This window comes from Canis lupus, chromosome 5, assembly GCF_011100685.1.
Source record: "Canis lupus familiaris isolate Mischka breed German Shepherd chromosome 5, alternate assembly UU_Cfam_GSD_1.0, whole genome shotgun sequence".
NCBI lineage: Eukaryota > Metazoa > Chordata > Mammalia > Carnivora > Canidae > Canis > Canis lupus.
In genome coordinates, this window is record NC_049226.1 from 67,390,716 (window position 1) to 67,417,218 (window position 26,503).

Here is a 26,503-nt window from a genome sequence, read left to right on the forward strand (position 1 = left end):
TTTACGGCGGCGCCGAGAGGCCGCTTTACGGCGGCGCCCGGCCCGAAGCGCGAGCGGAGAGCGAGTGAGGCGGGCGCGCGTCGGTTTCCCCCGGCGGGAGCGCAGCATCGGCCGGGCGGGGACCCGGGGCCCTGCCGGGCTCAGCATGCCCGGGGTGAAGCTGACCACCCAGGCTTACTGCAAGATGGTGCTGCACGGCGCCAAGTACCCCCACTGCGCCGTCAACGGGCTGCTGGTGGCCGAGAAGCAGAAGCCGCGCAAGGAGCACCTGCCCCTGGGCGGCCCGGGCGCCCACCACACGCTCTTCGTGGACTGCATCCCGCTCTTCCACGGCACCCTGGCCCTCGCCCCCATGCTGGAGGTGGCCCTCACGCTGGTAAGCGGGGGGGGGGGGGGGGCGGTCCCCGCGGTGCACAGGGAGCGCTGCGGCCGACGCTCTCCGGGGCGCGGGAGGCGGCCGGCCACGTCGCGTTCCTCGAACCCGAGGCCTTCGTGCAAGCAGGCCCCCCGCCCCCGTGTCGGGGCTGTGGCTGTGCCGGGCCTCCTGGCTGGTCCGCCGCGGCGCGGACACGGTGGTGCCGGGGCCTTCGGGGGGTCGGCGTGGCAGGCGCCCGTCCCCTGGACCGTGCGACCCCGCCGCTGACCTGGCGACACTCCGCGCGTGGGTTCAGATCCGTCAGCTCGGTGCCCCGAGTGGGGCTCGAACTCAGCCCCTCGAGGTCAAGAGCCCGACGCCCCTAGACTGCACCCCCCGGGGGCTCAAGCGCTGGAGACTCCCGGTGACATTGCCGAGACCTTTTAGAGACCTTTTAGCCACGGCGCTGGGGTGTCTGCTTGAACGGCCGCTTTCCCGGGGGGGGGGGGGGAGGTGAGGGGGGAGCTTCAGCGCACACGTCACCTGGCCGGCAACTGAGTGAGTTCTAGGCAGTGCTGTCTGGGTTTTAGTGGCCAGTGGAGGAAAAAAGACCACCTCTAAGTTCCACCCAGTTGTTAGAGCCTTGGGGACGTCAGCTGTAACCTCCGAGCTACCGACCCCAGTGCCTGAGTTGAGGTGCTGTTTACTTTTCACTTAAATATGAGCTATGGGCCTGAAAAAAGTTAGTTCCTAGAAAAAGTAGTAAGTCTGAGGTGTAGACAGAGATCGGTTGTCTGTGTTTCAGGCGAAATGAACCCGTTTCATAATTCACCTAATTATGACATCTACGTAAATCTTGGTAAGCAGGAAGTGTCCCTGGGCAAACGGTCCTACCCTAAAGTTACCAGGCACATCTTTGAGTGCCTGTTACATGCAGCCGCTGTATGAATTTCTTCAGATCACCTCTGGAGAGGATGTAGGTAGGACCTTTAGAAAATCAGTCAGTTTAGCTCCTAAAGAAATGTGCTGTCAGTACCAAGTCGTCACTGGGGGGTGCGTGTGTATGTTTTAATGCAAGTCTTTTCACTCAATGCCTTAACTATTCTGTTCTCGGGGATTGCAGGCTGATTGGTTATGTGAAGTGCAGTCACTTGCAGGGAACTAGATTTACCGGGAGCATTCGGTTTTCCAACAGTGTGCCAGGCCTATGCTGGAGGAGGGACGTGGCTGTGGATCACAGCACATGCTTAGCACTTGAGCCTGCAGGAAAACACAAAGTACACAGTACCAAAGAATAAGTGTCACATGTGGGCTCAGGCAGAAAGTGGTGAAAGGTCCAAAGCTAACCCAGGCTTGCAGAGTCCAGGAAGGCAGCTGCCTGGAGAAATGGACATGCAAGGAGTGACACAGTGGGCCAGCCATAGTAACTGGGGGGCAGGCGTTGGGGGAGTTGAGGGGAGAGCGTTCAAGTCAGAGGAACCAGTGTGTGTGCAAAGGCCAGGAGGAAATGGGGGTGGGGCTAGAGCGTGGCATGTAAAGGGACTGGGGGCAGAGAGAGGTAAGCAATAGACAGGTGTCATTGTACAGCAACTTGGCAGATCACACAGTGGAGTTGGGGTACCATCGTGAGGACAGAGAGAAGCCCCTGGGGGAGAGTTGCACAGTTGGACGTGTCCCAGAGTGATCACTGCAGCCTGCAGCAAGGAGGCAGAGTGCATACAAGACCAGAAGCCAGAGAGGTGATCTACACTGAGCACAGTGTGGCTGCAGAGGAGACAGATCACAGAGAACCAGGAGGAAGAATCTAATCCACAGGACTCAGTGACGAATTGCATGTGGACATAGGGAGAAGGAAACAAGGAGGACACCTCAGTGTCTGACTTATGCATTGGACATAGTGGTGCCAAATGAAGATGACCTAGTTTCTGGTGTTGAGAAATGGATCTGGAATTTAGAAGATGGATGGGCTGGAGACGTAGATTGAGAACCAGTAGCTTCTCAGTGACTGTTGAAGCCGTGAGAGCAGGCCATATTGGCAGGAGCAGCATGTGCGACGAGGAGGGAGCTATGATAGAAGCCTGAGCAACTGTTGCTTCCACAGGGTGGATGGTAGAAGAGTTGGGCAGGGGATCCCTGGGTGGCTCAGCGGTTTAGCACCTGCCTTCGGCCCAGGGCGTGATCCTGGAGACCCAGAATCAAGTCCCACATTGGGCTCCCTGCATGGAGCCTGCTTCTCCCTCTGCCTGTGTCTCTGCCTCTCTCTCTCTCTCTCTCTCTCTCTCTCTCTCTCTCTCTCTCTCTGTCTCTCTGTGTCTGTCATGAATAAATAAATAAAATCTTTAAAAAAAAAAAAAAAAGAAGAAGAGTTGGGCAGTCTAGCTGAGGAGTTGCCAGAGGGGAGAGGTGTGTTGCTTTAAATCCATTTAAAATCCTATCAGAGGGCAGCCCTGGTGGCTTAGCGGTTTGGCGCCGCCTTCGGCCTGGAGTGTGATCCTGGAGACTCCGGATCGAGTCCCACGTCGGGCTCCCTGTGTGGAGCCTGCTTCTCCCTCTGCCTGTGTCTCTGCCTGTGTCTCTGCCTCTCTTTCTCTCTGTGTTTCTCATGAATAAATAAATAAAATCTTAAAAAAAAAAATCCTGGATCCCTGGGTGGCGCAGCGGTTTGGCGCCTGCCTTTGGCCCAGGGCACGATCCTGGAGACCCGGGATCGAATCCCACGTCAGGCTCCTGGTGCATGGAGCCTGCTTCTCCCTCTGCCTATGTCTCTACCTCTCTCTCTGTGTGTGTGACTATCATAAATAAATAAATAAATTTTTTTAAAAAATCCTATCAGGGCAGCCCTGGTGGCTTAGCGCGGTTTGGCGCCGCCTTCGGCCCAGGGCGTGATCCTGAGGACCCGGGATTGGGTCCCGTGTCGAGCTCCCTGTGTGGAGCCTGCTTCTCCCTCTGCCTGTGTCTCTGCCTCTCTTTCTCTCTGTGTTTCTCATGAATAAATAAAATCTTACTTAAAAAAAATCCTATCAGAAATATCTAAGCATCTTAAAGACAAACTTGAACCTCACTTGGAATTGTCAAAGTATTACTAGTGCCTCTCATTTTTAAGTAAGCTTTACAGTTAAAACATTATATTACTATTATAAGATATAAATACATCTCTTGAGGAAATTAAACATAGGAACTATAAACAACTGTGTTGGAGTCACCTTTACATGAATTTTCCCAGAGGAGCAGAGCAGCCTCCCAAACCACTTGGAGAGGGAAAATACCCAGAAGATACCTTGACTCTTAAAATGGCCTATTGCCTTCAGCCTCCCAGGACGGGGAGGGGCACTGCATGAGGCTCTGTTTTGGTCTTGCTCCCCTGTGTCATTACACTCTGCCCTCACTCTCAGCTTGCAGCACTTCCTTCAGACACGCCTGTTAGTGTTTGAGGCTCCCAGTCTGCAAAGTCTAGTCTAAACTGGATTCTATGCCACAACTTTTTTTTTTTTTTTTTAAGTAGGCTCCACACCCAGCATGGAGCCCAGCATGTGGCTTGAACTCACGACCCTGAGGTCAAGACCTTAGCTGAGATCAAGGGTTGGACACTTAACCGACTGAGCCACTCAGGTGCCTCCATCTGAAAAATTTTTATTTCAATTAAGCTATTTATTTTTGTGCCATTCAGATTTTGACTTAGCAAATTTATAACCTGAAGGCAATGAAAAATCTCAGCATATGGAGCTGTAGTTTATCAATATATCAGCTATGGTAGATGTGATTTTACTAAAGCTTCTAAATCCATGAAACTATAAATGAGGCTTTTATTCTCATGGCTTTTTTCTATTCAGAGAGTTTCATGTTGTGATTATTTTTAGTAAGTGGGAAAGACTGACTTGATATGCAGTCCATCACAGGGCAGCGGTAGATTCCTTTGAAAAGCTTTTCATTATGATTTTCCATTTTAAAAAAAATCCTTTCATTTCTGGGTGCTTTTCATTTTTTTTTTAAGTACTTATGCCTGTTATTTATCCTTATAACCCTTTGACGTAAGTAGTGACAGAATTATTTCTAATAGCAAAAACCCATAAAATTTTAGCAGAAAAATTAGCATAGACCTGCTGTTTCTCTAATCCCTTTTTGTCTTTTTCTCCTCGTTGATTTCCTGGTTCTTTGGAGCAGCTTTTGATTACATTCTGCCAAGATGACTTTCTTATTTACCAGTTGGTCTAGTCACTTTGATTTCAGTCCAGAATTCTTTCTGCTGCCTCACATGTGCCTTGTCTCTGCTCATTTGCATGGGCTACTGTCCTCTGGCTCTTTCCTAAACCCCCTACTTATTCTGCCCCCATTATCTCCAGAACATTCACATGCTAGCCTGGGAGAGGGAAATGGCTGTTCTTGGTCCTCTTTTCAGTTCTTCCCTCTAAATTTCATCCTCCCCGTCCCACTTACCTGGGACCTCTTCTTTCATGGCTCCAGTTCCTTTCTGTTCCATAGAAAAACCGGCATCCCACTTGAGAAGGAGCTTTTCTTCTCAGTTAATTCAGCACGTCCTCTCCTTAGACTCCCCAAACCTGCTTATTGCTGTAGGCAGCAAGGCTCACAGACATCCTCAACTTGTAAGTGGCAGGTGTGGGAGTGACACCCTCTTCAGAGTGGCTCCTATGAGTTCCCTGCTTTAGCTGCTTCATGGCAATGTTATAGTCACAGAAGGTAGGTAATAGTGCTTTGAAAATTACAGTATCACACATGCAAATGCTAGCAAGTTTGCTGAGAAGCTAGTTACTTTCTTTTTTTTTTTTTTAAGATTTTATTTATTTATTCATGAGAGGCAGAGAGAGGCAGAGATGTAGGCAGATGGAGAAGCACGCTCCATGCAGGGAGCCCGATGTGGGACTTGATCCTGGGACTGTGGGATCACATCCTGAACCAAAGGCAGATGCTCAGCCACTGAGCCATCCGAGAAGCTGGTTTCTTTGTGCAGAGCTGAACTGGAAATGAATGAGTAGGGCCTTGTGCCTTTCATAGTTCTCCTATGTATTTAGGTAGTATGAGCCAGAAACCCTTATGCACAGTAAAGTGTCCCCCTTTCCCTAGAAAGACAGAAGAAACTACAAAGTAAATGTGGAATTTGGACCCTGTATGCAGAGTCACTTATACTAAGTTGACATCAGGTTTCAGAGTGTGTCCTGAGCTGTTCTCTTAATTTGGATTGTTCACAGGTTGTGTTGCAGGAGAGCAGGGAAAATGGAAAATAGATTCACAGAGAACAGAGGTCAGACAGCTGCTCAGTTCTTTTGCCTTGACCTGTCCCGCTTGGGCACGAGTTGCCTTGACTGAGCAAGCTGCCTCTTAAATCCACTAATTTTTTTCATTTAACCAGCCCCTTGGGCTTTCTGCAGGATTCTGAACCTCCTCAAGACCTCCCTACCCTATCCTTGCTTCCCCTGCTCATGCTGCTCGTTTCTGCTCACCAACTTGTACCACACTCCAGATCACTCTCACCCATGAGGTCTGGTTCCTTTGTTGAAACTGTCAAAGAAAACTCTTCCATCTTATTAAAACTGATTCACCTGACCTCTATGGGCTTTGATGCCTGGTGGGAGCCCTTAGTTCTACATCCACCCTGTTGTGTTTTCCATTTTTCAGTTATATGTCTAGCTGGACAGCTGCAGACAGGCAGTGTATGCCCATCGTAAGCATCCTTACAGGGGCACCTGGATGGCTCAGTCAGTTCAGTGCCTTGACTCTTGGTTTTGGCTCAGGTCATAAGCTCATGGGTTGTGGGATCAAGCCCCATGTAGTTTTCTGTGTTCAGTGGGAATCTGCTGGGGGATTCTCTCCCTCTGCTTCTCCCACTGCTCCCACACACCCACGTACTATCTGTCTCTCTCTCAAATAAATCTTTAAAAAATAAAGGTATCTTTACAGTTAACTTGGTTGTCCTTGTTTGAATCATTCAAGTTTTAAAACCAAGCCAGTGCTTTTATGACCTGGTTCACTTCTAGGGCAGCCTCTTCAGAGAGTTCTGTTGAAAGTTCTAGAAGTCCAAATTCATGACCCTATTTTTCTGCTGGAATTGGTTAGGCCCTTACGTTTGTTACAAGAATCACTTTCACATCAGGTACTTTTTGTGTTCCCTGAACACAGACACAAGGTGATACCATGTGCATTGCTGGGAGACAAGTCCTGAACTGTTGCCTCCAGCCCAAGAAGGGATCTGGGTGCAGCTTAGAGTGCTCACTAAAGACTGCTCCTGGAGTAGTCAGATTATTATATTATTTTTAATATAACTAATAATCCTTATATTAAATGCAGTCAGCCAAAAATGATCCCCCAACACATCCACATCCTAATGCTCAGACCCATTAATACATGACCTTACTTGGCAAAGGGACTTTGCAGATGAGATTAAGATAAGGATCTTGAGGCGAGATGAACATGGATTATCTGATGAGTCTCCATGTAATCCTAAGGGTTCTTATAAGAAGGAGACAAGAGAGACAGGGCCAGAGAAAGGAGATATGACAACAGAAGCAGAGGTCAGAATGATGCAGCCACCAGTCAAGGAATGTGGGTGACCTCTAGAGGCTGGACGAGACAAGGAGCAGATTCTCCCCAGAAGCTTCCCGAAGGAATCAGCCCTGATGACCATTTTAAACTTATCTTTAGTTCTGACTCTGGATAGAAGGACAAGCCTCACCAGAGAGCAAGGAGAGGAACACCCACATGGGCAGCAAGGACACACTCAAGAGGCTGGTCTTTGAGTAGAAGCAAGGGCTGAGAGGGGTGCGCTGAAGGGGAGGCTAATCCTCTGAATTCGAGGTCAGGGAATGGGGCAGATGCCAGATTTTAGAGCTAGGCTCTGCCTTTTAGTGATACAAACCAACAGGTTTAGAGGAAAAGGAAATAAATTGCCACTGTAAGCAACAACAGTATTTCTGGAACCCAATCCTTTAACAGGTGAAAGAAGTAAAATATAAGTGATTTGGGAGTAATTTGCAGCAAAGTTACAGTGAAAAGAGCCATTTCATAAATATTTTGGAGACATTGCCCTAATCTTTTGGATGGATGACCAAAACATCTAATGGGTTCAGTGAGCCTTGGTTTTGACCCAATATGGTAATTTGTGAGTTCTTAAGAGGCCAGGATTATTATTCTAAGCCTTGTGCAAGCCAGGGAACCTTGGACTTCTTGTGAAGTCTGCTTGTAGTCGTAGGGGATATTGCCTGAGCCCGAAACCAGAATTCAAGAGAAAGAACAACACAACTGTTCGTTTGATTAAAGAAAAGGAAAAAAGAATATTTTTAACTAGTTAATTTACTATGAAAAACAAGGATCGATTTTATTTCCTCTTCAGACTGAAAATAGAATTTATTGCAGTATGTTATTAAAATTCCGTAATGGCAAAACGTTAGGATGACCTTTTATTGTTTTTAATAATAGCATTAGACCTGCAGGAAGCTAAATCTGATGAGGGATGAGTGGCGTTATAAAACAGACAAAAACTTTGAAAGTCTGCAGCCATGCTCCCATTTAAAAGCATGCTACAGGGGCAGCCTGGGTGGCTCAGCTGGTTTAGCGCCACCTTCGGCCCAGGGCATGATCCTGGAGACCCCGGGATCAAGTCCCACATCCGCCTCCCTGCATGGAGCCTGCTTCTCCCTCTGCCTGTGTCTCTGCCTCTCTCTCTGTTTCTCATGAATAAACAAATAAAATCTTAAAAATAAATAAATAAATAAATAAATAAATAAATAAATAAATAAATAAATAAATAAATAAAAAGCATGCTACAGGGAATTGAATAGGAGAGTATATGTGCACATGTGTGTAAACACCCCTGCTTGCATCTGCCCACGCACACGTGCACATGTGCCTGTTTACCCCACATGCCAGCATGAAGTGTTTCTCATGGTTAGTTGCTAGGAATACAGAAATTTAAATTTAATAGTAAAAGACTTGGTTTCAAGAGACTGAAGTTCCCATTCTGGCTCTGCTCCCTGGCTGTGCAAATTGAGGACACCTCTGAGTTTTAGTTTGCTTATCTATGAAGGTTTAACTTCAGTGATCTGAAGGGCTTACTCAAGCCCCAGAATCCTCCATTCTTTATATCTTAAGAGCAGGTGCGTAAAGATGGCCCCACTTCCCCACGGTGCTGCACTTGTACACTGTGGGCACTGGGGCCCCGCAATGAGGGTGAGGCCACTCTCTCTGTTTTCTGTGCCCTCCCACAGACCATGGACAGCAAGCTGGTGTGACCCTTCTCATGGGGAGAAAGATTCAGGGATTATATGTGTCTTGTCCCAGCATTTGGGGTGGGGTGGGAGGGCAGAGTCTCCTCTGAGTATTAAGAGGTGACGTTTAAGGGAAAATCGTTCATCTTTTCTTCCCAATTTTTGTTTCTCTTTCAGATTGATTCATGGTGCAAAGATAATAGCTATGTGATTGCTGGTTATTATCAAGCTAATGAACGAGTCAAGGATGCCAGGTATGTCGGTGCAAAAACCCTCTGGTCTGAAAGAATGATCATGTGACATCTCTGATACCCCTTTTGACATTCTGTAGGCTCAGTGAGAACAAAACCCATCCCTGCCTTCTGTGCTTGTTTCTGGTGTGTGAGGGGAACTGTAGTGTGAATAATTCCAAACAACAGAAATCCCAGCACTTATATTAATCTGAGATTATGTTTTGTATCTTCTTTATTTTGCTTCAAGAAAGTTCATACAATGAAAGCAACAGTCAGGGGCCTCCAATTTCTGTCCCAACTAAGAATGATGTAAAGCAGAGCATGCAGAAAGAATATTGTTCTCTTTGGGGACAAATAAAATGACTTTTAAATTTGGTGCTTTTAGGGTCTGATACTGTGATGAAAATGTAGTGCTGATAGCTCCTTCACATGTCGCCCTCTAATTCTCACTAATGAGCAAATCTGCTTTCTTTCTGCCTTAGTCTGTGTCTCAACAGAAAAACCAGTGCCACACTGGAGTTAGAGTGATTGCAAGAGAACTCAACAGTGGGTGGTTTCCTAAGGAATAGGCTCACAGGGTAGTGCTATGACAGAAGGCAGTACCATCCTGGGGCCCAGAAGGGACAGGGAAGCAGAGAGTGGTAAAGAAGTTTAGGGACATAGCCAGCAGCCAACCTGCTACGTATGACCTGATAGGGAAAGCCCCAGAAGAGTCACTACCCTGACCTCCCTGTGATTTCCTCCACCTGGAAGCCAAGATGGGCGGTCTCCAGCACGGCGCTCTCATGCTCTCCTCACATTGTCAAATAGAGCCAACTGACTCCAGTGTCCAAGCAGTTAGGGGCTGCAGTGGAGGATCGCAGACCAAAAAGCCGCCTGGAGTTATGTGCTCAGCATAGGCAAGAGGGTGGACTCAGTATGTTTGGAAATATACAGTAAGCTGGTGCCTGAGTGCTGCTGTCAATAAGGCACAAATGCACCAGTCAGGACTCAGAGGGAGGGTAACCAACACAATGCTGTTAAAACCCCCACTTGGACAACAACACACAGGGCCTCTGTGGTCCCAGGACCCACCACTTTTACAACCTCACTCTTTCTAGGACCCCTTTCTCCATTTTATCCCACCCACCTCCCACACTTCCATCTCTCCTCCAGAGCCTACTCACAGGGCCCTTGTTGGTCTTGGTCTGTGTTACACAAAAGATCCTGGGCCAGGCTCTGCTGAACAGGAGCTAAACATTCTTGGCCTTTGCCTTCAGGTTGCTGGATTGTACATGGGAGATGGTGCCAGTGTAGGACTGTAGTGCCAGCCTGAGGTCACGTGCCCTGATGGTGGTGCACAGGCTGTGATAGCAAGTGCGATGGGGAACTCCTCCACTGGGATGGCCAAAGCAGCCCTTAGGGAGGGGTGTCATTTGAATGCCCGGGAGTGGGTGGAGTCTTGTCAGGTGCACATGTGGAGAACAGGAAGGATGAGCGTCCAGAGAGGGGACAGAGTGAGGTAGCCAGAAGGTGGAAACAGGAGCCTGGGTGTGCACAGGGAAATGGCTAGAAGGTGACACTGTAAAGGTAGGACTCTAAAGCCTTCCAACTTTCAGTATAAGCAGTGGGGAGCTGTCCTTGGAAGGAGTGTTTCCTGAACTGAGCAGCTGCTCTTGCAGAAAGACAAGGAGACCAGGCAGGAGGCAATGTCACCAGTTTGTTGAGTGTAGATGCCTCCCTTTCCTCCCACCACACCTCAACTCCTCGCCTCACATGGTTGCCCCAAATGTATATGCACTGCTCTTACCTGCTGCGTGCCTCATTTGGCTCACAGCTCTGTCTTCCTGCCTCTTTTTGTTTGTTTGTTTTTTAAGATTCCATTTATTTATTCATGAGAGACAGAGAGAGAGAGAGGCAGAGACACAGGCAGAGGGAGAAGCAGGCCCCATGCAGGGAGCCCAATGCAGGACTTGATCCTGGACACCAGGATCATGCCCCAGGCCGAAGGCAGGCGCTAATCCACTGAGCCACCCAGGGATCCCCTCCTGCCTCTTTTTGGACCTCATTCTGGCCCAGTCCAGAATTCTACTCAGACACCATTTTCGTGCTGCTCAGAACTTCTAGACTTTCACGGTTCCTTCACTTGCTCTACTCAAGGAGGTTTTACATTCCCCTATTGATGTCTATGTTTAACTGCCTACTAACAGACCCTTGTCAGGTCTGTAGTGATATTAAACATGAGCTGGGGAACAAGAGTGCCCACTCACCCTTGAGTCCCTTCTGAAGAGTCTCTACTGGACTTGGTGTCTGTGCCATTGCTATGTTAGGATTTACTGGCGCCCTCCTGTCTAACTATCACAAGGACACTCAAGTGAAGAAAGTCCAGCTAGAGATGGTCACTGCACAAAGGCCAAACAGCTTGGAAGCCCAGGAGCTGTGATTATGCTAATTTCTCTTCTTGAATACTATTTTCCTCTCCTGGAAAGTCTTCACTTCTCTCTTCAGCCAGACTTAGCTAAAAAGTTGCTTTTCCTTTAGAAATAGCAGCTGATTAACAGTGTCTCTCAGTCTTAGAGCTGGATAGACTTGGATTCAAATCTTAGCTGACTTTTGATTTACCTCCAAGGGCCTTGGTGGTCCTATCTGTAAAATGGCAGTAAAAGCTTATGCCTCAGAAGTTGGTCTTGAGGACATAGTGAAGCAACATACACCATGTTTAGCTTTGTGCTTGGTTCAAAGTAGAAGCTTGTACTATTACTAGTCCCATGATGACTTTTTTGAAAAAAGGATCATTCAGACAAACTCTTGGGACTACACGAAAATAAAAAGCTTTTGCATGGCAAAGGAAACCATCATCAAAACAAAAAGGCAGGATACTGAATGGGAGAAGGTGTATGCAAATGATATATCCCATATGGGGTCAATATCCAAAATATATGAAGAGGGACGCCTGGGTGGCTCAGTGGTTGAGCGTCTGCCTTTGGCGCAGGACATGATCCTGGATTCCTGGGATCGAGTCCCGCATCGGGCGCCTTGCATGGAGCCTGCTTCTCCTCCCTCTGCTTGTGTCTCTGCCTCTCTTTCTGTCTCTCATGAATAAATCAATAAAATCTTAAAATATATATGTATGTATGTATGTATATATACATACATACTATATATATATATATATATATATATGAAGAACTTACACAACTCAAAACCCCAAAAGAAGCAAACAATAAAAAATGGACAGATGACCTCAATAGACATTTTTCCAAAGAAGACCTACAGATAGCACAACAGACCCAAGAGAGAGGATGCTCAGCATCATTGATCATCAGGGAAATGCCTATCAAAACCACAGTAAGATGTCACCTCACACCAGTCAGAAGGGCTAGAATCAGAAACACAAGAAATACCAAGTGTTGGTGGGGGATGTGGAAAAAAGGGAATCCTCTGCACTGTTGGTAGGAATATTGGTGCAACCTCTGTGAAAAACTGTATGGAGGTTCCCCAAATACCATATGATTCACTAATTCCACTAATGGATATTTAACCAAAGAAAATGAAAACAATCAGGAAAGATGTGCACCCCTACATTTGCCATACCACTATTTATAACAGCCAAGACGTGGAAACCGCCCGTGTCCGTCCATGGATGAATGGACACAGAAGATGTGAATATATCCATAGACTAGTACTCAGCCATGAAATAGAATGAGATCTTGCCATTACGACAATGTGGATGGACCTACAGATACTAAGCTAAGTGAAATAAGAGAAAGATAAATACTATATGATTTCACTTACATGTGGAATCTAAAAAACAAACCCAAGTTTTGGGGCACCTGGCTGGCTCACTCTGTGGACCGTGCAAATCTTGATCTCTTGGTTGTGAGTTCAGGCCCCAGGTGGTATAGAGATTACTTAAAAGTAAAAAATCGGGATCCCTGGGTGGCGCAGCGGTTTGACGCCTGCCTTTGGCCCAGGGCGCGATCCTGGAGACCCAGGATTGAATCCCACGTCGGGCTCCCGGTGCATGGAGCCTGCTTTTCCCTCTGCCTGTGTCTCTGCCTCTCTCTCTCTCTCTCTCTCTCTCTCTGTGTGACTATCATAAATAAATAAAGAAAAAAAATATATTAAAAGTAAAAAATCGGGGCAGCCCCAGTGGCTCAGTGGTTTGGCGCCGCCTGCAGCCTGGGGTGTGATCCTGGAGACCCAGGATCGAGTCCCACGTTGGGCTCCCTGTGTGGAGCCTTGTGTCTCTGCCTCTCTCTCTCTATGTCTATGAATAAAATAAATTAAATCTTTTAAAAAAAAAAGTAAAAAATCTTTAAAATAGCTGTAAACTAATTAATTAAATTTAAAAGGCTCATAACTACAAAGAGCAAATTGGTGGTCACCAGGGGGAGGGGGAAAATAGAAGGGGATTAAGAGGTATAAACTTCCAGTTATAAAATAAATAAGTAAAAAAATAAATAAAATAAGTCACAGAGATAAAAGTACAGCATAGGAAACATAGTTTTAAAAAATCAGTGTTTTATGTTGTAAAAAGAAATGTAAGGTGCTTGTAACACTTTCACTTATTTACTAAACTTCAGGTCATTATGTCAGGTTTTGTTAGAGCACTTCCTAATTGCTGGTGTTTTGCTTTCTGCTTTGCATTTCAAGTGGGTAAACGTCAGCACCAGGCACAGTGTCCTGGTCTGAGGTTAGATGCTCAGTTAACAGCTTTTTTTTTTTTTTTTTTTTTTTTAAGATTTTATTTATTTACTCATGAGAGACACAGAGAGAGGGGCACAGACACAGGCAGAGGGAGAAGCAGGCTCCATGCAGGGAGCCCGATGTGGGACTCGATCCGGGTCTCCAGGATCACGCCCTGGGGGCGCTAAACCACTGAGCCACCCGGGCTGCCCAGTTAATAGCTTTTAGATCAAGAATAGAGATCTCAGTTCAAGTGAATGCCTGGCTTTGTGCTAGTTTGGGGGGGGGGGGGTGTAAAGTGGTATCTGCAGTTTTATTTGACCACTGAGGCTTCATGGGAACAGAGTTGATACAGCCTAATAAGCAAAATAGTGACCTTACTATCATCATGTGATGATAGTTGTACATTAGAAATGCAGTTAGGGCTGGGGCAAGTCAGCATTTGAGACAAAGTAAATAATACCAAAAAATGTAGACAAAATTGGCAATTCTTTCAAATCCTTTTTCAAATCATTAACTACAATTTTAACTTTATCAAGAATACATTTTAGTGCAGCCCTCTGTGTGTGTGTGTCTCTCATGAATAAATATTTTAAAAATTTTTTTAAAAGAATACATTTTAAATTTGAGTTCTTGAGAATCTGCATGGTAGTTCTTGTTTTTGTTTTGTTTTTGTTTTTAAGATTTTATTTATTCATAGAGACACAGGCAGAGGGAGAAGCAGGCTCCATACAGGAAGCCCGATGCGGGACTCGATCCCGGGTCTCCGGGATCACACCCAAGGCCTCAGACAGCGCTAAATCACTGTGCCATCGAGGCTGCCCTAGTTCTTGTTTTTATTTTTTTATTTTTTAAGATTTTATTTATTTATTCATGATAGAGAGAGAGAGGCAGGCAGAGAGAGAAGCAGGCTCCATGCCAGGAGCCCGACGTGGGACTCGATCCTGGGACTCCAAGACCGCGCCCTGGGCCAAAGGCAGGCGCTAAACCACTGAGCCACCCAGGGATCCCCTAGTTCTTGTTTTTAATGAATGTTTCTTAACCCCCTTCCTGATAAAAGTCTCTGTCTAAAGATGATCATCATAAATGTTAAGATGATAGTTTTTGTTTTTTAAAGATTTTATTTATTTGAAAGAACATGAGCAAGGATGTTGGGCCCACAAGGGGGTGAGCTGGAGAGGAGAGAGCAGACTCCTCACTGAGCAAGGAACCTAATGCAGGGCTCGATCCTAGGACCCTGAGATCATGACCTGAGCCAAAGGCAGACACTCAACCTACTGAGACACTCAGGCATCCCAGAATAATAGTTTTGTAAGTTTCTTTATGGTAGATGCTTTACACAAATGCTGACTTTTTTTCCCTTTCCACCTAAGGTGTAAGTGAGTTAGGGTTGTCATCGTGTGTGTCATGCACATTTCAGGGATGAACAGGAAGGCCTCCATGGCTCCAGCCCCACTCCTTGCCATTTGCCATTGGAGCCATGGGAACTGTGCACCTGCCAGCTCCGGGTAAACACAGTATAGCCCTGCCATGTGGAGCTTTCCATGGTGGCCTGAAGGACAGGAACCCCTGGGGCCCTTTCTCTTTGAACCTGCTTTGCTGTTCATTTTTCCTTAATCCTGTAGACTTACAATCAGCACATCACTACAAATTCTCAATTTTGAATGTGAAAATAGAATAATTAGATAAAATAATTCATTTTCATAAAACATTGTTAATCTTTTTTTCCCAGCTCAATCACAACATAATTATATAGGATGTTTCCTTAAGTAAACCCACAATTATCATTGTGTTTTTTACAGCCATTAAAATATACATGGCTCAGTTCTTGCTTAAAAAAGCTGAGGCTCTCATTGTGCTGGGAAAACAAGATGCACAAAAAGATAACTGCATGCCAAGGATTAGGTGTTAAAGCACTTTAGAAGTAGGGTTTAGAGACGGGACAAATGGACCCCCTCTGAGGCAGTTTGACAAGACCTCCCATAGAGGACGGTGTTTTCTGGGCATTAAAGATGGGAAGCAATTCAGTAAGCAGAAACCAGCATGGCAGGGCATCACAAACAGGGAACAGTGTGAACGAGGGGGAGGAGTGTGTGAGGGAGACAGTTAAGAAAATTGATCTAAGGAGAGTTTTCAGGATATGTGAAATAAGAAGAGCCTAGAAATTGAGACCAGTTTGGAAGCAATTTTTGAAACCCAAGTGTGGAATGATAACCTAAACACAGCGGATGGCAGGGCAGACAGAAGCCGAGGCAAGGAGGGAGTTTGGGACAGCTGGTGAGGAATCAAAGAAGAGTAGGAAACCAGAGAAACTAGAGCAGCCGGCAGCCTGGACACAGGAGGCTCCAGTGGGGTGGCTGGGGCGAGTGGGGGTGCTTGACGGAACTCCAGGGTACAGACCCTTGAAGCTAAGGGGGTAGGCACTGCAGGACAAGACTCAGCTTATTAAAGATTAAGATATATTAAAGTTCACGAAACATGGTTGAAAGGAGAGAATTGGACAGGGGCTAGAGGGAACCAGTTAAATAATATTTTTTCCTAAGAAGGAAAAGACTGGCTCAAATTGGGCAGCAGAGCAGGGACACTGGGAGGAGAGGACATAAAGGAAGCCCCTAAGGAGGAAGTGTGCATGGAGAGGCCTGTGGATGAGAGGAGGCCTTTGCCTGATACAGAATCAAAAAATAGTTGGGGCATGGTGGGGGGGTGGCACAGGGATGATGCGGGAGCCTCATCTAGCTTGATTTAATGGACTTAAAGGTAGCAGGTTCTTGATGGCTGACAAGAATAGAGAAGATTTGGAATGGCCTAGGAATTTTCTAAATTAAAAAACAAATGGCTCGATTGCCTGCAGCTAAGAGGTGGACGGAATTCCTTTGCAAGTGTGCAGTGGAGCAGGCAGCCTGGGAGGCATCCAACCTGGAGCTCAGAGGATGGGCACATACACCAGGGATCTGTGGCCTCCGGTGGGGTAGGGGTGGGGGCTGCTCTCTATGGAGTTCCAGGGAGCCTTTCTGGTTAGAAGGTGTCTCTTCTGGAACGCACGGACCTGCTTTGCACCTTATTCCCTGTCGCCCTTATGGCATGCCCTATCCTTGGTACCTGCAATGGCCATAAGCCGCTCTGAGTGGCATGAGGAGCACACACAGGTGATTGGTGTATCATTCATATTGGTGCTCGTTAGCCCTGCCATAGGGAGACCATGCAGGATGGTGGAAGCTGAGACTCAGCTCACTGTCATGTCTTTTGCAGTCCGAACCAGGTCGCAGAAAAGGTGGCCTCCAGAATCGCCGAGGGCTTCAGCGATACTGCTCTCATCATGGTGAGTTTCTCTTGGGTACTGTCATGTTTTCTGTTGCCAGGACGGCTGCTTAGCCTTCTCGCACTAACATGGAGCTTTATCGCACGAGTGGTCTTCTCTGCAGACATTCCAGCAGGCCGGTGCCACCCTCTGTGGTCTCCTCCTGGCTGCAGACTCCGCAGGCGCAGTGTGAATGCCACTGCAGCCACAGCAAGCTCCCTGTCTCCACAGGGGGAGGCAGTCCCGCTCAGCGGTTCTCATAGTGGGGGGTCTCTATGCCAGCATCAGCACCACTTGGGAACTTGCCAGAAATGCAGATTCTCAGGGCCCAGCAGGTGGCTTTAATAAGCTTCCAGATGATTCCGATGCACACTCAAGTGTGAAGCCACTGAATTAGCCGACAGCTCGAAGGGAAAGAAGTCAGGTGCACTGTCACGAAGATCAAAAGCCTTGTTGCACAGGCTCAGTTCAGACAATTCTGACAGGGAAGGAAGAAGTAATATTCAGAAGCTCTGCTTTTATGGAAAAACCATAGTACTTGGCATTTATTGTACATTACACAGTTAACCTTAGACCATATCTGAGGTGTGATTGCATGTGTCAGATTCATGGTGTCCACGTGCTGTGAGGTGGGTTTCCATCTGTGCCATGAGGAGGTGCCTGAGGACTTCCAGAAATGTAGCTCTGTTCACGAGTGCATCCTTTGTCTTGTGCACAGGTAGACAACACTAAGTTTACGATGGACTGCGTGGTGCCTACAATCCATGTGTACGAACACCATGAAAACAGATGGCGGTGCAGGGACCCACACTAGTGAGTGCTGCATTCTCGGGGTGACCTGTGTGCAGAATGCTGTGGGCTGTTCTCCAGGGCAGCGTAGAAACCTCATGCAGAAATCATGCATGTTCCCTGGCTCCTGAGAGAGCTCGAGTGTTACTTCTGGTTCTTCCAACCCCTGGAAGAACCTGTTTTGGTATGAACCAAAACAAATGCCTGCACCGCTCTCAGGCATTTGTTTTGGTTCATAATCACTCAGCTTCCACCACCACCCCCTCCAGCTTCTTTAGATTTTTGTTTGGAGGGTGTCTCTTTTATTTCTTAACCATGCTTCATATTCTTTGTGCACATTCTTTGGGTGTTTGAAACTTGTCTTGCTAGGATTCCTGATTGTCTTCCTTTATACCAGTGGGTATGTGGCCGGTTTTCTGTGTCCTCTGTTGGAAAACCACCTGTTTTTCGCTGAGAGGCTGATCTCTCCTATTTCACGTCATAGTGATTACTGTGAAGACTGGCCAGAGGCCCAGAGGATCTCAGCGTCACTCCTGGACAGCCGGTCCTACGAAACACTTGTGGATTTTGACAACCACCTGGATGACATTCGGAATGACTGGACAAACCCAGAGATCAATAAAGCCGTTCTACATCTGTGCTAGGGAGGGGTTTTAGTGACTGGTCTTTGGGCATTTCCACTACACTGAAGAAGAAAGCTATTTTTTAATGTAAATAAGATCTCTCCTAGCCTGTGTGGAAAGCCGACAGTTTTTGGAGGTGGCATATGCCCTGACAAAGGGCAGAATGTCCATCAGCCATCTTTTAATGCAGAGTCTCTAGAAGAGGTGCAGACTTTCCCATCTGACCGGCCCTGTGGAGTCCTGCCCAGTTGTATGTTGCTCTAATCCTCCAAAACAAAGCTGTTTCTGCTTGTCCGAGATCATTCCTATTAAAGAGTTTTAACTAACCTTTTATAATCTTCAGAGAATACTTTTTAAGGCTTATGAACTACCTATAAGAGAAAAAAGCCCAGATCTTATACTTGAGTGAGTGAGTGCGAGTTTTCATCCTGTTGGGGTTTGTGTCGTCCAGTGCTGGGATCGGCGTGCACTCAGCGTTTTGCCCTTGGGAGGCTGTGGCCGCGAACAGTGCTGCCCCACACCGGTTGGGCTCACGTAGCTGCCGCAACGACACAGTGGGAATAATGCCACTGTTGCCTAAGAAACCTTCATCGTTAAGGGTAAAAACAGACGCCACTGGTAATGGGAACTTGGAGGAGAGCATGGTGTAATGCTTCTCAGTCAACCAGAAAGCTCGTAAACCTGTGGAATCAAAACTGGGAAAATGAACTGTATTAAGATGATCTTTAAGAGGCAAAAATCAGTTCCAACTCTTAACTCATTTCCCTGATTATCTAAATGGTTCTGTGTCCTCAAAATAATTGTTTTCTTTTGTATTTGAAGCAACAAAAGCAAAACAAAACTTAGACTCCCCGAGTTTTGCAGAGCACTGTTTGTAATTTTTATAGTTGGAACATTGGGTCACACTTTTTAACACAATCACAGGAGATGATGGGGAGACTTTGTGGCACTGCTGCACTTTATTCTTTCCTATAGGAGTCATTCTCTTTGCCCTTTCTTCAAACAACACCTTCCCCTTAATTTTTGAAGACGGCATTACTTCATGTGCGGACAAGGAAGGAGGGGTGATGGGTCGGCATGCTCCATCTTCCTCGTTCTCGCCTCAGACGCCCGGCCTGTCACAGAACACAAGGAGCAATCCTCACTCCGACTAGGTTTGTGTTTGTTTCACAAAGGGAGAAGGATCACCTCCAGCGTTCACCACAGAAAAATGCTCTTTTCCTGGGATTAAAGCGAGCATGTACTACCTGCAGCTCAAGGTCAAGGGGAATTGGCAGAACTATTCAGAATGAAGGTGTGGCTAAGGCGAATTTGGGAGGCATTTTAAAGACCAACTCTGGTTTTCCCTCATTTTCACCTCTCTGCAACTCTTGTATGTGTTTTCCCACCAGCTTCCCAGGACCGTTGTGCCACCCTCGGTCAGATTTCGGCCTGGAACCAGGTTCCCTTTCTGTGGCTGAGTCAGGCATACATTTTCAGAAGGAAGTATGTTCAATATTCCAAGAGGAAGAATGTATCTTTAAAAAAATTTCCAAAGTGCAGGTGCCAGCTCCTGTGTCCTTGTAGAAACAGCAGGAGCTTGTGCTGGGTCCCCCCTCCTCTTGCCTCGAAGGCTCGCTGTGCAGTCTCTGGTCCACAGCCTCCCTGGCCCTGAGGACCAGCTTCGTGTTTCCCTCCTGGGGATAAAAGTGAGAACCTGCCAGGTAGCTGCACATTCATATTCCTACTCTGCCTTTCATAGAAAAGACTTAACTGGCACAAAGTATTTTTGTCTACTGAAAAGATCTTTGTCCATCATAGATGTTCCTGAATTATTCTAACTTGAATCTGAAGGGATCAGAAGGCGGGGCGGGGAGGCGGGTATGTGTAGAGCTGCCACTCAGAGCCAGCCCCATGCTCAGAATCATTCTGGCCGACACTGTTGTCTCTTCCTTGGCACCCCTCCAGTAAGAAACGAGCAGGACAGATAAATTATTAACGGATAAAACTGTCATTCCCATTTCTAATCACAGTCACCTTTAACAACCAGGGACACTGAACTCAGGGAAAGTTGGCAGGAACTTCCCAAAGAAAAGCAGCATGCCTGCTAAGGGGAATACAGCCTTGCTAATTCTAATTAAATTAGGTTGATTCAGAATGGAAAACAACCTAAAAATCTTGAGCAATTTAAATTTACAAGTCTGTTTTCTGGGGATCTGATATTTTTAGGCCACCTTGGTTGTAAAAAGCCCTTGTGTAATTAGCTTTGGTTGAACAGCTTATTTCTCACATGTACTTGGAAAACCTATTGTTCCCACATATGGTAATTCCCAGCTAAGGAAACTATTTCTAAAACTGCCCCTTTTCTCTTTGTATCTGTCATAACACTGGTAGCTACTTCATGAGATCATGGTAGGTAGACACAGGAAAAGTAGCCACTGGCATCCATCTCCATATCCCATGGACATTTTAGCCATTTCAGTGAAGAGAGCAGAGTCTACACTTGATCTTAGCCAAAACGCTGAGAAGTGATGAGAGCTGAGTCTAAAAGTAGACTTCCGTTTTACTAATTGACATTCCTTGAGGCTTTCCATCAAGTCAGTGCCTCTTAAACATTGGACTTTTTCCTCCAATTCAGGAGAAGGCCTGGCACAAAATGTTGGTTTGTGTTCCCGGGCCAATGCGCAGGCAGGCAGTGTAGTAATCTGACTTCACTTCCCATATGCTTCAGAATCCAAGGGATAACTCGAATATTTTTATCCTCATAATTATGATTTGTTTCTTCTTAAAATGCCTAAGATATCTTTGAATAGGATGCAAAACCTGATCAGCTTTGCCATTTCTTAGAATAAATTGCTATTCTTCTAAGGATCCTTTCTTTCCTTAAGGATTAACATTTGGGGTGGGCATTTCTTTGCTGTGATCTGAAGATTTTTCTTTAGAATATGAGATCTCATCCAGCTTTAGAACTGCCAGGAATTCTGTTCTTGGTCTTTTGCTTTCAAAGCAGTGTGACAAGTGCCAGCAAAGCATCCACTTGAATTTGACTAGAGGAAACCTTTGGCCCAAACATGTGTTGCCTCACAAAGCAGAGAGTAACGCAGTATATTTAAGTGGTGTCCAAACAAACATTCCAGATACCATTAATAAACCTATAAATAATAGCATTTCAGACTAATTGTGGAGTTCTGTGGCCTGGCACGGCCCACAGTAGCTGGGGAGTCTGTCCCAAGGCGGGACACTGGCCAGTTTGACAAGCTCCCTGAGTGTACCTCAGGCAGTGAGGTCTGAGTGGGGAAGATTTAGTACCCTCCAGGTCCCCTTCTCCAAAGAAAGAGTTGCTCATTTCTCAACACTGCATCTTCTCAAAAAGAATCTTCCTCTTGGCTCCAGCAGTGCCTCACTTCCTGCTTCTTAGGTAACTCCAAAAATGCAGCAGCGTCTGGTACCAGCTGGTGGGAGGAGGTGTGTGGTGATGAGGACCCGAGAAGGCCAGGTGTGAATCCCAACTTCGCCGCCTTAGCTCTGCAGCTGTGTGCAAGTTGTCTCGAGTCTTATTTGAAACATGAGGCGATAATGCCTGTCCACAGGAATGTCATGAAGACCAAAGGGAAGAATACACATGTTAGCGCTTAGTGGAGTGTGGTGGCACCACGTGGAAGACAGCTCTTCTCTGCTAACGTTTTAACAATTCCAGGCCAGACTGAGCAGGAGCTAAGTGCTTATTCATACTAGATATCCAGTGCACATTCACTCCGTGACTTCATGAGCGAATGAAAGCATCCCTTCTCAAAAGATAACGACAGCATCCGTGTTTGCAACCTCTGTCCTTTACATTCATCTTCCCAACCCCCCTGTGATGTTTCAGGGCCTCGTCTGCACTTTACAGGCAGTAACCCGGTCCTAGGTGTGCATGTGTTTGCCTGAGACTCAGACCAGAAGGGAAGGGGAGGCTAGGGCTTCGGGTACGGCCCATCTCCTGGGAGACCAGGAGCAGAGAAGCGATGTCTTTCTCTTTCTCACTCCCCCTGGACTTCCCACCCCTGGCCCTGGTGCTAACACATTTTCACCCTTCCTGTGACATCAGTGTGCACTCACAGCAGAAAACCAGGATGAAGCGTCACTCCCTTCCACCATTCCCCTGCCTGCCTCCATGAAGACAAGACAGAAAGCAGTCAGATCTGCAGCGACCTCCTGAGCACCTTTAATGTCCTGGGTGCTGAGATGAAAAGCACCTTGGAGGAGCTTTTAAGAGGTAGAAAGTGTAAATACAAGTAAAATACTAGGAAATGGACCCAGACCCCAAGCATTCTAATTCACTGTGATTTGGGGCCCAAAAGTTGCGATTTTGAGCAGTTAGATTCAGGCCACAGTTTTAAAAACCCTAATCTCTGACCAAAACCCATGCTTTACCATGAAGAATTTCAGATCCACAGAAATCCAGCGGTTCATCCAGTGGTACCCAGGCAGCCCAGCCTGAGGAACTGGACCATTAGGCTGACCCTCTCTGAAACTGCTAAATGGCTAGGGCAGCAGCTGAGAGCCTCACAGCTCCACGGGGCTCAGGCTGGCAAAATCCAGGGCTCCGGAGTGAACTTGGTCACTGCAGGAGGCTCTTTGATTTTTTTCTCTTTTAAACCATATTGCCCACAGAATGCACAAAGTGTGTGCTTCACGTTTGAGCAGTACAAAACAGTGATGCCAGACTCCCAACGTCTGAACAGTCTCAGAGCCTTAGACCCAGGGTGGTAGAGCAAAGTCAGTGTCTTACACTTCTGCCTTGTGAGGTATCTTACTCCTCAACTTTCAGTTTGGTCTCGAATCGGTCCTGTACTTCCCACTTGCAGGTGGCAGCTCCATAGCAAGACTGTCGTGTCCCAGGAGCCCCATCGTGGTCTCCGTGTATCAGGACATGCCCACAGAGATGTACTATAGATCAACTCAAACAAAAGACACAAACTGTGAAAGCAAAGTCTTCTCCCCATTTTCTGAATATCCTTCCAATCACCTCTCCCTAAATATCAGAGCTCTCTATTTCTGAAATCTGAAGTTTTAAAATTTTTTGAGATGTGCCACGAAACACCTTTATGTGTTATGTTGCCCACTTACATGCGTGTCCTAAATTCTCTGTATTCCCATCTTAGACATATTTGTCAAGAGTGTTTTTGTTTTAATGAAATGTATTTATTGAGGTACAACATATACAGAAAAGAGTGCAAATCACAAATGTGTAGCTCAGTGCATTTTCACAAAGTGAATGAAGTGGACAGGCTCCTATAACCACGACCAAGTTCAAACATAGACTCTTAGGGGCGCCTGGGTGGCTCAGTCGGTTGAACATGTGGCTTGATTTTGGCTCAGATCCAAGTCATGATCTCAGGGTTGTGGAATTGAAAACTACGTCGGGCTCTGCACTCAGCACAGAGTCTGCTTCTTCCTCTTCTTCTGCTCTTCTCCCTCCTCACACTCTCAAATAAATAAAATCTTTTAAAAAAAATAGTATACACACACACGTATATATGTATATATAGAGAGAGACTCTTTAGAACACTACTGACACCCAAGAGTCCCTCATGCCCACATCCTGGATTAGTACTGCCTGTTTTTTGAGCTTTAAAGAAATGCAGGTTTGCAGCACATATTCTTTTCTTTTTTATTCAATTTGCCAACATGTAGTGTAATACCCAGTGCTCATCCCATCAAGTGCCCTCCTCAGTGCCCGTCACCCAGTTACCCCATCCTCCCCCCCACCTCTCCTTCTACAACCCTCAGTTTGTTTCCCAGAGTTAGGAGTCTCTCAGGGTTTGTCTCCCTCTTTAGTTTTTCCCCACTCAATTTCCCTACTTTCCCTAATGGTCCCTTTTCACTATTATATTTTGCATATGAGTGAAACCATATGATAATGGTTTTTCTCCAATTGACTTACTTCACTCAGTATAATACCCTCCAGTTCTATCCACATCGATGTAAATGGTAGGTATTCATCCTTTCTGATGGCTGAGTAATATTCCATCGTATGTATAAACCACGTCTTCTTTATCCGTTCATCTGTCGAAGGACATCCCGGCTCCTTCTACCATTTGGCATTGTGGACGTTGCTGCTATGAACATTGTGGTGCAGGTGTCCCATCATTTCACTTCATCTGTGTCTTTGGGCTTAATACCCAGTAGTGCAATTGCTGGTTCATAAGGTAGCTCTATTTTCAACTTCTTGAGGAATCTCCACATCCTTGCCAACATTTGTTGTTTCCTGTCTTGTAAATTTTAGACATTCTCGCTGGTATAAAGTAGTATCTCATTGTGGTTTTGATTTGTATTTCCCTGATGGCAAGTGATGTGGAGCATTTTTTCATAGCTTGTTGGCCATGTATATGTTTTCTTGGAGAAATGTCTGTTCATGTCCTCTCCTCTGCCCATTTCTTAACTGGATTGTTTGATTTTTTGGGTGTTGAGTTTGGTAAGTTCTTTATAGATCTTGGATTCTAGCCCCTTATCTGATGTGTCATTTGCAAATATCTTCTCTCATTCTGTAGGTCACCTTTTAGTTTTGTTGACTGTTTCCCTTACAGCACATATTCTGTGTCTGAGATTCATTCGTATTTTTTGTGTGTACCAGTTTCTCATCCATTTCTGTGTAAATAATCATATCAAGGAACCCCAGTGTGGATACATTTCACTGTTGATGGACATTTGGGTTACTTCCACATTTGGGCTGATACAGATGTTGCTGCAGTTAATATTCTCATATGGACCTTTTTGTGCACACAGGTATATGTTTCTTTCAGGATTATGTATGGAAGTGAATCTGCTGGCAGTGCATATATGCAATTTTTTAGGGTATGTTGCCAGTTGAACATCCTGCCCACAGTATGTGAGCAGTCATGCTTCACCAACACTGGGTTTGTTGGTTTTTAATTTTAGACATTGGGTGGTATATAGTGGTGTCTTGTGGATTATTGGTCTAAATATGAAAAGTAAATGATACAGCTTCCAGAAAGTAACAGAGGAATAGGGTCATGACCTGGGCTTGGCAGACATTTTTAAATAGGACGTATAAAGAAATGGTCAGTTGTACTACATGGAAATCAAGAACTTTTGTTCATCAAATATCATCATCAGGGTGGTGAAAAGAGAAGCCCCAGAGCAGGAGAATAATATTTATAATACCGTCTACCCTACAAAAAAACTTCAAAATATCCATCCAAATATACTAAAAATTACAGATCAGTTTTTTAAAAATAGCCCAACTGATCAAGCACTCCCAAAAGAAGATACCCAGGTGGCAAATGAGCATATGAAAATGTGCTCAACCTCGGTGTCCATCAAAAGATGAATGAATAAAGATGTGGTTTATGTATACAATGGAATATTCCTCAGCCATTAGAAACGACAAATACCCACCATTTGCTTCGAGGTGGATGGAACTGGAGGGTATTATGCTGAGTGAAGTAAGTCAGTCGGAGAAGGACAAACATTATATGTTCTCATTCATTTGGGGAATATAAATAATAGTGAAAGGGAATAGAAGGGAAGGGAGAAGAAATGGGTAGGAAATATCAGAAAGGGAGACAGAACATAAAGACTCCTAACTCTGGGAAACGAACTAGGGGTGGTGGAAGGGAAGGAGGGCGGGGGGTGGGGGTGAATGGGTGATGGGCACTGAGGGGGGCACTTGACAGGATGAGCACTGGGTGTTATTCTGTATGTTGGCAAATTGAACACCAATAAAAAATAAATTTATTATTTAAAAAAAAGAAAATGTGCTCAAGTAATGTCACCAAGGAGAAGCAAACTGAAAACACAGGAATCCACTTTTTAATGGGAAGAAAATGTCAGGAAGCAGAATCCTCTATGTGTGCACGGTTCAAAGGCCCTGGCTCTCCCAGGATGACGTCACACAACCTTGACTCGGCCAGAGCTCAGCCAAAGGTACAGCTGTCTCCAGCTTCTTCAGTCCTGGGGTCACGTAAGCTGGAGACTCAGCTTTACTACCAGGCAAATAGGGAGCAGCAGTTAGGGCGTGAGGCCCTCAGCTGGGCTTCTCCTAGCCAATGTAGGACATTTACCTCTGCGGAACTTCACGGGAGATGACTCCTGCCACCTCTGCCGTCCCAGCCTCCCGCCCTGTCCTGCCCTGCAGCTCCGAGCTAGTCTTTCCAGAGTTGGAATTGTTCTCTTAATCACCCATAATACCTGGAATTTACCCAGCGCCCGCCTTCTGAGGAGTTCAAAATCATTTGCAGATCCTGCTGGTAAAATGGCTGCCCCGTGGTCAAGCTTTCTGCGAAATTACTTCTGTGCTAAGAGGTAGTTTTCACAACGGTCCCAGAGACCTGGGGTGC

The 26,503-nt window shown here is 46.1% G+C and overlaps 1 protein-coding gene across 2 annotated transcripts; it reads left to right on the plus strand.

Annotated features, from left to right (window-relative positions):
- The first annotated feature begins 20 nt into the window (after positions 1-20).
- EMC8 (ER membrane protein complex subunit 8) lies at positions 21-18,513 on the plus strand. Of its 2 annotated transcripts, none has more exons than XM_038538116.1 (5): positions 21-376; positions 8,749-8,825; positions 16,722-16,791; positions 17,493-17,583; positions 18,044-18,513. In XM_038538116.1, the coding sequence occupies exons 1-5, from the start codon at positions 146-148 to the stop codon at positions 18,214-18,216; spliced, it is 642 nt and encodes a 213-aa protein (XP_038394044.1). In that variant the 5' UTR covers positions 21-145; the 3' UTR covers positions 18,217-18,513. The 2 variants fall into 2 exon arrangements, with proteins under 2 accessions (XP_038394044.1, XP_038394045.1); XM_038538117.1 differs by having other exon boundaries at positions 22-376; positions 17,489-17,583.
- The last annotated feature ends 7,990 nt before the right edge of the window (positions 18,514-26,503 follow it).

Excerpts from the sequence above, each read along its gene's own strand:
- EMC8 (XM_038538116.1), top strand. The coding sequence starts at position 146 with ATGCCCGGGGTGAAGCTGACCACCCAGGCTTACTGCAAGATGGTGCTG. Across the intron at positions 8,826-16,721 it reads GAACGAGTCAAGGATGCCAG|TCCGAACCAGGTCGCAGAAA; the intron begins GTATGTCGGTGC and ends TGTCTTTTGCAG. Across the intron at positions 17,584-18,043 it reads CGGTGCAGGGACCCACACTA|TGATTACTGTGAAGACTGGC; the intron begins GTGAGTGCTGCA and ends TTCACGTCATAG.